Source organism: Gavialis gangeticus, unplaced genomic scaffold (assembly GCF_001723915.1).
Source record: "Gavialis gangeticus isolate Ggan-Ray unplaced genomic scaffold, GavGan_comp1, whole genome shotgun sequence".
NCBI classification, from domain to species: domain Eukaryota; kingdom Metazoa; phylum Chordata; order Crocodylia; family Gavialidae; genus Gavialis; species Gavialis gangeticus.
The window spans coordinates 48989497-49003029 of NW_017728996.1; the positions used below are offsets into that span (position 1 = coordinate 48989497).

Genomic DNA, 13533 nt, shown 5'->3' on the forward strand with positions numbered 1-13533 from the left:
TACCTCAGTTTGACACACTGCTGCATGTTAGGAAAGGCACCAGCTTTGTATTGGAATTGTATGTTGAAGAAAGCTTGGACTAATAAAAACTTGAGTGCTAATAAAACTTTACTCATGACTAGAAACTACAAGACAGCTGCAGATGGTATGGAGATACACTGTTAACAACTGTTTATAGACTTACTATTTGCCCACAGTATTTACCAGAAGGCTTCAAGTTAAAGGTAGGCTGGCAACTTGAGTGGGTGAAACTTTCAGATGAACATTTCTAACACCTATATTACTGTAAAAGAGGTAAAAAATGCTCCCAAAAGTCTGCAAATGTACAATCTTTGTGCACCATGCATGCAGTTTCCTGGGGTTTTTTTAATGTATATTAAACGTAATGGAGGCAGGGAAGAGAAAACGTAACACCATATTTGGATGTGATCACTCTGAAGAGTACATGGGACTCGAAACTGTTCTCAGCTCAGCATTTTATAATAGCTACATTTCAAGTGCTCCTTTTAAACAAGAGAGTATATAAGCAGCTTCATTGACAGTTGCTATTCAAAGCAGGCAAAACACACAAAAGCTCAAGAATTTTTCTGCCTTGTAACACAGCACATTTACCAGCATACTAGCATGTATTGAAATCCTGAGGAATTCCTGCTCTTGGAAGCCAAGGGACCAAGTCCACACAGACTCTCTCAACTGCAGAAAGCAACAGCATGATTTGAAGGTCTTAAATCCCATGGACTTATTCTGACAGTTCACAACTTTTCCCTGTTAAGATTCAACTCCCCTTTCCCTGCTTAATCAGTTGCCCCTGGTTATCAGACTGCTTCTGACCTCTGACATTTAGAAGATAAAGGGTTGGATAAATGATAGAACCAATGTTACATAAATGAATGACGACATTTGTATTATACCAAGCTGATAGATTATCCCCTCCCCCACACCAGGAACACCTCCCACTTATCTCTTGGAGAAGCAATGGGTCCCCATCATTAAAGAGGAACATCATACCAGTGCAGAACTCTTTGCTATTGTTTTGGGGTACGATGATCCGTCTGTAGACAATGGGCTCTGATTCCAGGATATTCTCATCATGCCGGTAGCGAGCTGGCTTCTCATTTGGGGTGCCGCGAGAGCGAGTGCCACTTCTCCTTTCATATGTGTCGATTTCCTCAAACACGGCTGCCTTGTCAAAAAGTGCCAGATTCCCTTCAAAATCAAAGTCGGTGTCAGGGAGTTCTTCAATGTCATCCCCAAAACACTCATCGTCTTTGCTCTTCATCTGCCCGTTCTTCAGGCCACTCTTCTTGGGAGTCACCTGGTTTGGATGACGGCTACTGGATGACCCTAAACAAGAAAGCAGACAGGCTGAAAGCCAGGTCACAAGTGATAAAGATGTTCAGCCATTATCCATGTTTGATGACCGTGATGCTGAGTGACTAGCTCTAGCCCCATACAGAGGCAGACACTGTGCAGTTTTCCCCACAAAACACTTTTGATGCATCTGAATCTGGCTGACTGGTTACTCCTTCCTTTCTATGATTTATCTTACAAATCTCACCATTGGCACAAGCAAGTACCCACTGGAAAAGAGGCAGAGGCTCCAGTTAACATCACTGTAGGGAAAAGCCAGGCTTTACTTAAATAATGCATACTTTTCTAATGCTACTGCTTATAGATCATTTAAGCCTTCCTGGCTGGTCTCCCTAGTCTAGCTCTTGTTTCTGTTTACAATGAAGAATTTTCCCCAAAGAGCAACTGCATTACAAAAGCACTTCAGAGTTAAATGTACCTACCTTGAAGCACTGCTGCAAAGCATACAGAAAATGTGTGCGCATAGCTTTGCTCTAATCTGAGGTTTCGTGTCCCATACTGTTAACATTTAAACTGAACCCAGCAGAAACATTAAAACGGGCCAGAAATACAATCAACATGGCAGTAGGCTGCAAGAACTACGAAGAGCATTTCGTGCCACCTCTCAATTGCAAGATATGCTACCAGGAGGCAAACACAATTGCAAACATTTAGGCTGCCTATACATGTGCTCAGGGTGGGGGTGGCTGTCTTAACAAGGTTTCTGAACAGACACCAGACACTTTAAAACAGTTCACCGTCATACGTATTAAGCCCCGCAGCATTTCAAAATGGCCACACGATGCTTTATCTAAAGCTCATTCAATGAGGTTTAAATAAAGCACCCCCCCATGGACAGTCTGAAACACATGGGGGCTTAATACACATGACAGTGAGGAGATGCTGGAGCATTTTAATTAGAATATGGAGCAGACTCAATTAATCAAGTCTGCTCCAAAGCATTCCAATTAGAATGTGAAAGAGCACATCTATAGGCACCCTTAAAGTGTAAAACTTCCTATGATGTTTTAAGTTATTTCTCCCCTTCCCTTTGACCTTCTCCTGCCTCAACCAGAAAAAAACCAAAGCACCTTTCATCGCTTCCAGCAAGCAACCATGACAACCCTTAACTGCACCCCTTCGGCATTATTAAACTAATTTGAAGGGGTACAGTTAAGGGTTCAAGAAGTGGGAAAAGATTTACATTCAACTGCTGCCAACACCTGCTTTATATTTATTTACTGAGCAGCTTGCATTATTCTAAGCTCCTTGAGAAAAAGAGTGTCTTTTGTATGCACTCAAGGACACTGCTGTTGCCTTAATATTGTGCCAAATACCAGCCTCCTACCCTCTGACAGCCACCCACTTATCTTTATTAAAAGGAGCATAAATTAATCCATCAATAACAAATGTGGAAATTCCTTGATGCTAAAGACATGCCTTGAAATCACCTGTGCCAATAAGCAACAGGGGTCCACTCAGCTACACAAAAGCTGTTTCTTTGTAGAGAGGAGCCATATCAGCATACTACTGACTAAAAATGGGAGGAACATGCTTGTTTCAGTCGGCTGATGATTTTGGAAGTGTTATTTCTAGATCACCGAATCCAGGGCTGTCCAACTGGCAGCCACCAAGGGGTTAAGGTACAACCTGGGTGCTTCTCTCCCCAGCACTCTAGCAGCTGCCAGTTTCCAGGCCCCCCCTCCACTCTCTACCTCCTGCCCCTGGAGCTGAGGGAGCATGAAGCCATAGGACTTACAGATTCTGCATGACATGGTGAAGGGGTGAGGGGTGAATGCCAACACAGCTCAAAGCAGGGGGAGGAGTGCCCTCCACACCAGTGTGCAGTGTGGCAAACCATGAAGCACACATGGCATGCAATCAGGGCCAGGCAGGGGAGCTGCACCTGCAGCCCCCAACCGCTCGGAAGATGGGCACACTTGATCTAGTCTGTTCAGGGAAGTTCTCCAAGCAGCCTGCTTTCTCTCTTTCACACCACTGCACAGTTTACCACTTGCCAAGTAGCTACGTTCCAAGACAGGGGAGTCCACATTTTGATGGAGCCAGAGTAGTTTGTACAGCCCCACATTGTGCAGCTTGTAACATACTGTGGCTTCCTTTGAGGTAAGGAGTGACCATTATGAAGGGGGTTAGCCCTAATTTTCACAAGGTTATTACACAAACTCAGGTCCTGCCCTAGATCCTCATTTGCTTATTACACCCATCCTCCTCATTTAAACAACTGCCAAACTGCAGCACCTGCCTAAAAAAAAGATACCTTGTTGGGTCAATTTCTTACAAGTCCTTCATATCTGGTCCACTTCCTTCAAAGCATTAAACACAAAAGCCCTACACACAGCCTGTGACATTACATATGCATAGTGAATCTGGATTGAGCTCATGACAAAAGTTCCTCGGCCGCCATCTAGAGACAGGCACATTAGTAACCTGGGGTCAGAGACTGGTGGATGCATCACGCTCAGCCTGACAGAGTCAAGCCACTGGAAGTCCCAGCTCTCAATTCCCATGCTTACTCGGGGTTGGATGCTCCATTTGCTAGCACACCACAGTGAGCACTACTTTATTTAGAGCTTGCAGGTTCCTTTGCAGCATGGGAAAGTACTAAAAATTTCAGGTTGATTCCTCACATGTACTAATTCTCTGCACTTACCAACTACTGCACTGAGAAGCCAAGAATGCTGAGCTGATTTTAGCCAAGATAGCAGTGAACAGAAGCCACATAGAATGGCAAAGTTTACAAGTAGCTCAAGTTACTTAACCAGTTGGAAGTCCACTGGTTAAACCCAAAATAGTCTCCACTGCTTACCAACAAGACAGATGGCCATGAGGCAAGTCACCCTTTTTTCCACCCTGGTAATAGGTTTACAGCATAAAGACAGTTTTGCTATGACACACAAGCAAACTCAGCTGGACAACTGCTGTTTGGTGTCTGTGGGTTTGTGATCTTTGGCAGGTTTCTCACTGGAAAACAAAACAGAACTCAAATGCAAAGTCTGATTTATTCCACGTTTAAAAGATGATCTGAAGAAAAGCTGGGCTCCTTTTCAAGCTGTACAGCAACTGGGAAAGAAGAGAGATTCTTTGCATTAAAGAAACCTTTGAGGGAGAACAGATTAACAATGTGGTTTACACACAGCTAAAAAACCTGAGAAAAGAGGAGTAAGGAAGGCATGCAAGCAGAGGGAGCCACAGCTTAGAGTGTTCATTGCCAAGCCTCTTGACAATAGTTTTTGTGTTTGAGGGAAATTCACTTTAGGTTCCTGTAACACATGGACAATACAGGGAAGCATCCAGCTTCCCAATGAGGCTACAAAGATCTAAAACTAGGCAAATGTGACACGTGAACTTCATACACCATAGAGCCTAGTGCATGAACACAAGATGCAACCCCAACCCAGCCTGCTCCCATCACCCAACAAGCATTTTATCTTCGTTTCCAGACTCTTCTGAAAACAACTGCATTCTATTCTTCCCCTATCCTGAAATACAAAGCATGGGTATAGAAGCAGCTCTGTATGGTGGTTCTAAGGGATTGAAAAGGTAGCTGAAGTGGATGAAGTATAAATGCTGACAGAATGGAAAGCGACATTAGAAAGCTGGGAAAACAATAGCTGGAAAAGCTCCCCAAGGCTCCTTTGCAGACATATTGAACACGAGCCAAGATCATGCCCCAGTACAACTAGACACATTGGGATTGTGGAGGCCCAGCCCTTTAATCCATGTTGGTGAATGCCAGCTCTGAAATACTGCTGACCACCACAGCTGGCTCCAGTGTGAAGACTGTGTTACAACCACAACAAACATAACTTGCATAATTTGTGGTCATCCACACGTCAAAGTTGTGTCCTTACAGGACCTCCAAAAAAAGTTATTCTTATTTTTTCCCTCCCCAAATGGCTATGATCCTAAGGCAAGATGTACTACGCAACAAGCTAGTGGAAAGAGGAAGGCAGAGGAAAGTCACAGCTTAGATGTCTCTTTGACACTGGTCTGCATCTAACCCAAATCAATAGCAAATGAGTTACTATTCTATACCATGCATTGCTGTACTTGTTCTGCGAGTGAATGCAAGTTGAGATTTCAATCCGGTTTCTGCCACAGACCTGCAATTCACACACGCAAGCTGAACACCCAAGCCCAGGAGACTTAGCTGGTACTGACTTTGCTAGGGTACCGTGGTGGGAGGAGGGGAGTGTGTGAGAGATTGAGCAAATGAACAAACTTCTTCATGGTAAAGGTGACCACAATCTGGAACAGACCTCCCAAGGAGGTGGTACAGTCCCCAACCTTGGAAGTCTTCACGAGGAGACTGGACAGACACCTTGCTGGGATCATCTGATCTCAGCAGTATTCCTGCCCAGGGTAGGGGGGTGGTCTCGATCTTTCTAGGCCCCTTCCAGCACTCAATTTCTATGATTCTATGACTTACAGGTTGGTGAGAGGAACTGGGTTGAAATCTCTCAACTTGCATTCACTTGCAGAACAGGTACAGCAATGCATGGTGTAGAATAGTAACTCAGTCACTATTGATTGGGGTTAGATGCAGACCAGTGTCAAAGGGAGGCATACTTCCCTCCTCCCACCACAGTACACTAGGGAAGTCAGGACTAGCTAAGTATTCTGTGCCTGGGTGTTCAGCTTATTAAGAGAGAACAGCATAATGGCACCATGTCAACTTGGCAGCTCGCCCCACATAGAATAACACAAAATAGCACCTCCCTTGAAAAAAGATAAACAAAATTTCCCAGACTTTTACCTCTCATTTATAACAGCCAAGCAAGTGTAAAGTCTCTAGAGAATTGGCTGCCTTCCTGCAAGATCCCTCTGGGAGCTTCTACTGCCAGCCCTAGCATGAACAAGCACGGTGCCAGTTTCACACATAAGCCACTGTTGTGTAACCTACGGAGCTGTTTGGTGTTTATTGATTTCTGTCTCACAAGCACCATCAAGGGGGAAACTCCTGGCCCTGACTTAGCACGCTAAAGGGCACTGAACGGGCAATGGCAGCTGCTTTAAGCCCAGCTGTTATGTAGCCTAAAGAAAGTTCTTGCTAATGTCTCAGCATATTCCTCTTTCAACTGTCTCCTGCAACCAGCATCATGAGCAGCTCAGCAAAGTGAGGCAAATGTTCTTTAACCTGGTTCCCAATTTCCACAGGAGGTTAGCAGTTCACAGGGTTTTGACATATTTGCAAGAAAATACATCATATAAGGCATCATACATTGAATTCAATTAGTGAATATAGAGGATCCAGGACTGTGTCCAGGGCGAATACAAAAACAGAAAGAAAAAAGAAAACCAATATTTTTTTTTAAAGAACAACAAAAAAAAAATCTGATTTTTTTTATTTAAATCAGATTTGTTTTGGTCTAATCATATTTAAGATGCTTTTTTTTTTTTTTAAACAAGTAAACCTATATACAGTTTTAATTTAAGATATGTTAAAGCTCAGCTACAACATCACAGAATAGGGATTATAAAACTTCGAATTATATACCATTTGGAGACAATATATTCATATAACTTTTTTAGAAAAGTTGTATAAATAGGTCACAACAGGCCATGGACTATACTAGAGGCCCAATCACAGGGTTCCCAAAGGCTCCCCTATAAATTAGTAAAGATGAAAGAAAACCACTTTACCCAATGCACTCAGCACTTAATGGGATCTTCTAGAGTCTAGACTAAGTACTGCATTAATGTTTAGTTTCAGTTCTCAAACTGTGGATTTGTGTCTCCAGAGACAACATCCTTGTTAACAGCAGTATATGGAAATGAGAGAGAACAGACCCGATTACCTACCCATCAGCCCTATTGTCTCTCTGCAAGGTTGTATATAGTAGAGTCAAGCCTTTACCTCTCTAAAAGTGCAAAGTTTCAAGAAGTTAAATGAATAAAGGATATCAAACAAAGTACTTTTTGTAGAAAACTGTGATATCCAGATATTTCTGCAGGAAAGCTCTTTGATCTGTCAACTCAAACTTAACTTTACTCCTTGTTTCATTCTATAATGGAAACATTCTGGGTGCATACTGATGCTTTAAGGAACATATAAAAATGAGGGACGACACAGAACCTGGGGCACATCAAGTGATGAGAATATGCAGCACACTGACGCAGCATAAAGTGCTAGTAGAATATTTTTATAAACAAAAATAGAATAATGGGTGCTCGGTGCTATGAAATATGTTGATTACATACTTGTGTAATCCTACAGAGTGGAGTGGAAAGGAATAAAGTAAATATGAGACAACAATTAATGTCTGGGGAGGAGGGCAGTTTAGTTATAGTTGCATAAGGAAAATACAGTAGAAGAATTTCTAGACTCTTAGCATTTATTTTTGTAGACTTTTACTAGGCCAAATTAAGGTTGGGTGAAAACTTTAAAACTCAAGCGAGGCAAGACAGAGACACGCAGACAGATTATAGGCCATGACTGGAATAATTTGTTCCCATATTTTTCAAATATTTGATGTAATGAAGTTGTAGAGTATAATTTTTAAGTCATTATTTTGACACGACTGTAGTCTACTTGGAACCTTAACTCCTCATTAAGGAAAGATACTGTTTATGAATTTCCTGTCTGTTTTAAATCAGGATGGAACATAAAAGCTGTGGGACAAAGCCTGACTCCCTTTACTCTCACAAGGTCCAAATGGGGACTTCCCCTGCAAGCTGAAATGCAAGGATAGGGGATTTACACCTTGATAAGTTGAGAGGAAAAAAGTAACATTTTGGAAAAAAAAGGACAATTTATTGCCTCTCCACCCCAGTCCCCCTGCACACTGGGTTGTGACTATGCCTTCCATGATCTCTTTGCACTCCTGCCCATTCTGTACAACACTCCATCTTCCCTTGATCTCTCCATTCCATCTATATTCCCCTGCACAAGCCTAACCCATGCATCTCCCAAATCCCTGAGCACCCAACAACCATCATATCTCCTCAGTAACCTCAAGACACCTTTTCCATGCCTTCCATTTGTTATTTCACGTTCTTGCTGCTCCCACTCCATCAAGAATGGTCCTGTACTGAAGCATGCGACTCAAAGTTACACCTCCAGCCTCTTCTTACCCAGTCCACTATCAATTTTGAAGGCCACCCTGGACAGGTGCACTTTTAAAGCAGTTATCTGCCCACAAGCCACATGTCAATAAGCCTGTAGGTCACTCAATGACATCATAAAAGTTGGCTGAGCAATGGGATTTGAACTAACTAGGATGCCTGAAGAGTTATGCTGTTACTTGCCACGTGTAAACATTAATAGCCACAGGTACCATTCAAGCCCTTATTCAGCAAAACATGTAAGAATACATCTGGCTTTTGAGTAGACTCGCAAGAATCAAGAGTGCTAATGATGTCATCCATCACTCCTCTTAGTACAGCTAAAAGCCACCACTAAATCACATCAAAATTTAAAGAAAAAGTAGCAGGCAGGTTTAAGATGCACGCTTCCCACATATTAAGAGACACCATAGCTCGTATCACTTTCCCAAGTGTTGGCAGGGAAAAAGAATATTATTTCCATCACCAGTATAATTGGCATGTTAGTTATCTGCTTAAAAGGGGTGGATGATGCAGCAGTAACTTGGAACCAGGCTGACAGCCCAGGCTAAGGAGCAGTGAAAGCTACAGGCTGGTCAATATACTCACAGGAGTTATGTCTCCGACGGAAGCCTTTGGACTGATTCAAGGATTCCACATGTCGGTCCATGTAGCTTTTGGAGCACTGCTGCTGTTGTGGGGAGATGACGACATCCTGATTCTTCATGTCTGTTCTCCTTGGGATGTTCTGTGGGGCACTGCTGGAAGCAGCGGGCTTCTTCAGCATTTTGCCAGTGCCATTCTGATTGGTACTCACTTGGCATCCAACTCCAGGGATACCCAGTTCAGTCTGCTGCAGATCCCCATACTGCCTGATCTCTCCAGGACCTGGAATCTCCAGAATCTTTAGCTCTGTAATATCACCTGCCCTGAACATAGGAAGAGAGAGAGACCATAACGATATGGGATTTAGTACTGCCATCCAGTTCTGTAAAAATTAAGCTCTTCAAGGAAGAGTGTGTATGTATATATGTGCATGTTAATCTCTGCATTATCGTCAGAAAAAAGACAACATTAAAATCAACTTCCATACTCCAAGAACACATACTTTGAGGTTACTTCAACAAAAACAATTCTGGTTCTTCAAAGAAGGGAAGCGGGTATTATCTTGCTGGTTCCATGCCTATTTACGAGCAAGGGAAAACAAAGTTAAGACAGAAAACTTCCAAAAGTTTACCTCATTGGTTCTGTTCCTAAATAGAATCAATTGGGCTGGAAGGGACCTGAAAGATCATCTAGTCCAAACCTCTGCACAAATTCAGGATGGTTATTCCAAAACAAAAAATCATGCTTCTGACTCACTGCAATAAGTAGCAGATGGCTTGGCAGAAATCAGCTTGATTCAAACAGATTGTGAAATGATAACCATGCTATATTTAATCTTATGTTTCATGTTACTACCTTATTTAGTCTGCTTTTATTGAGGGCAAACCCCACATATTTCAAACACATGCAAGAAGAATGGCACATGCAAGCTCTTTTAAACGCCAGAACACCAATGCAGGATTGGAAATTCACCCCAGGTACATATAATCAAGGAGCAAGTATAAGTTGCTAACTAGCATGACTGGAAGGAGTCGTTAAAAGACACTGTCTTTGACTATAGGGTTGTGCAGAATAATAAAGATTCACAATCAACTAATTAATTCTACTGGGGTACAAAATTATCAGATGATCATTTAATCCTGCAATTTACAGAGATAACAGGAGGCGGGAAGTGGGAGCTAATTATTTTTATTCTTCAGAAACATAAATATGATTTGGAGTGCAGAAGATACTGTTGTTCTTGTGCAGTTATTTCAAGATAGCAGTTCACTTGTTCATTTGGGATGCTGTTGGCATACCTCCACAAGCTGTACTGATTGAATTCAGAAATAAAGAACAAGGCTTGTGCTGAAGAAAACAGATTCTGCAAGACGTACCCCAAGAGCTACCTAGATGGAGGAAGGGAAGTAGCAGAAGATAAGAGACCGAAAAGATAAACATGGAGTTGGAACCATAGAATGGATTTATTTTTGAGCAAGTTTAAAGTAATCCAATGCTCCATTGTCATAATTTTAAAAAGGAAATATTAAACTTCCTATTGACAAAAAAGCTTAAGTCTGATGTAACCACAAGCTGAATAATAGATAAAGCACCCATTTTCATGGCTCCTACAAGCCTGCTCCAACTGTGATCTGCACTTGCATTTACACTAGAACCCAGAAATCACAAAGTCAGAATAGGAGCTCTTTTGCACTCCATCTACAGGCTAGCAGAAACAGAGGAGGTACTCATTATTCACAGTAATCATTAATTATAACAAGGCTGGAAGCAAAAAAGCTTGACTCTGGCCAAATGGAAAGCTGATTTGAAAGCAGCAGAGGAGAAGGACACTAACCTGAAGGTGACCTCTGGCACGAGGCACTTGACCCCATTATGGAAAGGCCGGGTCAGGGAAATGGTCTGGCTGACCTGATCCACAGCTGACACTCGTCCTTGATAGACTCCCAGGCTTTCTCCACAGTTAATTGACACAATGCTTCCAAGCCAGTCTGTAGCCATGTTTCTGGCACGTGATCACTGTAAAAATGAAGACAAAGAGCACTGGCTGAAACAAAAATAAATAAATAAATAAATAAATCAGGAGACTGACAAACTTAATTAGCTTCTACTTTAATCCATTCCAGGATCCTGTTCCTGACTTAGTCCATTATTTTGTTGGCTGTTCTCTCTGAGCAAGGTGGAGATAATACCTGTATAAACTCTAAGACTGAACTTAGCACAATACCCTTGCCCATATGTTTGTATGTGAAGCAGCTAGCACACTACTGTTAAAAATGTGAATGCTGGATAATATCTAGTCTCGCACAGCTACATTACACTGCAATCTAACGAGTAACTTTTGGTAACCCGTTTTAAGACTCATAAATACTTCCAGTAGCAACACCCTTGAACATGGGTGTTCTAGTTAAACTCTAGCTCCTGCCTACACATGTTCTCCCCAAAGTCTTAGTCAAGTTTGTATTTGCTTCCTATTCTAAAAGATCTATGTAGCAATGTTGGACAGAAAGGTCACTGGGTTTTACAACAGTTGAGTAGTTACTGATGGGTACATTAGTGCCTGTCAAAAGCCTTCAGGAAGGAAAGAGAAATAGGACAGTCTTTATCCTAATAAAGGGAATAGCACAATTCCATGATTTTAGTGGGAGGGATCAAAATGTCAACAGTAAAAGTATTACTATTAATGTTATGATCTTTTTTGTTAAAATATCCCAACAACAGCATTTGTTTCAAAGGGTACACATTCAGGGGGGAAAAATACATTATGTCTGATCCAACAGAATTCTCTCAACTCACAGTTCTAGTGTCTTGGATAAGTACAATTCTGAACCAATACTGTACACTACAAAGTGACTGTGCTTTGCTCTGAATGCATAATTACTACTTTCTCTAACAAAAGACCACCACATGCACAGCTGTTTGCCTAGCACTATAATGGCTCTGTAACTATAGCCGATACAAGATTATCGGAGAAAAGGGAAATGGAAGAGACTGTTACAACAAGTAGCTCCTGTAAAGCAAGATAGAGAGCTTAGCCAGGACTTTATTAGCCAGTAAAGTGCCATCACACTGGACATTAGCCAAAAAGGCACATCTAACACGTGACAGAGACAGAGATCACGTAGCAAACATGTTTAAATTACTTGAAACTATGATAAACAGAGCAACCAAACAAATAAGCTTTGAATCTCCTGGCCTCTTTTTACTTGTCTTTATATTATTTAGATAATCAGTTTATGGGGGGACAATGTTTGGGATGATATTTTTTTAACAAAGGAATCCTGAGAAATACCAGAACAAGGAAGAGGAGAATGAGCAAAGTGGAAGGAGTAGAGTTATCTAGAAGCTACACTTAAGAGTTTGCAGCCATCTTTAATGAGGAAGAACTGCACACAAGGCAGGAAAAAACCAAACCATATGCATAAATAAAAGCTGAGGAAGAGACAAGAGAAAAGGCACTCATGAAATCCAAAGACAGAGGAGAGAGGGAACACCGTTTACCACATAACATGCACCTTTCCCTCACAAGTCAGCCACCCAACGTTGAAGTGTGCATTTTAAGCAAGAAAGCAGGTTGCTTCGCTAGAAAAGGAGCATTCCTGGAGGCACAATGCACGCTGTGTAGGCCATTTGTGTCTGCTCAGCAAACCCAAGGGGCAGAGTCCTGTGTTAACTCTCAGTCACAGTTTTTCGGTGAGCACTGTAGCTTGTGCCCAAAGCAGCCAGGGAGTTAGTGGTAATACCTTGATGAGGTTTGTGATGTGGAAACAACAGTTTACAGGAACCTTTATGAAAAATGACTTACAGAAAAGTAGTAGCAGTCTTACCACTGCCCTTTGCAAGAGTCTGGGGGCCTAACTTTATGTGACAGAGTGCCATCCTCCCAGAAACAGTGTCCAGGAAGTGTGGCACACTGTCTCTTATGATGCCACACCAGAAAAGTCTGCTGGCCTTTTTTTTTTTTTTTAAGTCAACTAGCACCCCTTTAAGCCCTAAACACTGTAGTACTGAGGACTAGGTAGTGAAAGTGACTACCCCAAAATTAAGCTGATTTGAACGGGGAGGGTGCTGGCTGCCAAGCAGTACTAAAACACAAAAATAAAGTGATTATTTGTCACTGCTTGCTTTTTATTTGTAAATGTTCCCTTATTAATTACCTAAGAAATTGGAAGTCATAAAGTAGTGCTTGTACTGTACAGTTTAGATAGATAAATATTAGGGGTCCACCTATAGAGATTTTTTGGGCCGATACCGATGACCGATTTTTGAGGAGCCATATGGCCCCATACAGAGCCAATTCTGATTCACAGCTGGGCAGCTTGGAAAGCAGCATCAGGCCGGCAAGTCTGCTATGGAGGAAGGGAAGGGGCATGGGGGGGGAGCAGATTCAGGCCCCCCCCCCATGGTGAGGGCGGGACTGGAGCTGAGGCTGCTCAGCTGAGGCACGGCAGGGTGTGGAACGAAGCCACAAGTAGGTTGCCCAGGGGGCACAGCTCTTGCCACTCCACACACCCC

At 42.3% G+C, this 13533-nt stretch overlaps 1 protein-coding gene across 1 annotated transcript in view; it reads right to left on the reverse strand.

The window, feature by feature from the left end:
• Positions 1-13533, reverse strand: part of EDC3 (enhancer of mRNA decapping 3) — a 51563-nt gene that overhangs the window by 29268 nt on the left and 8762 nt on the right. Inside the window, exons 2-4 of the mRNA XM_019504465.1 lie at positions 10856-11037; positions 9025-9344; positions 1009-1344 (exon numbers count right to left, since the gene is read on the reverse strand). Coding sequence (XP_019360010.1) covers positions 1009-1344; positions 9025-9344; positions 10856-11019 — 820 coding nt within the window. The 5' untranslated portion in view covers positions 11020-11037. The remainder of the gene's footprint in view (positions 1-1008; positions 1345-9024; positions 9345-10855; positions 11038-13533) is intronic.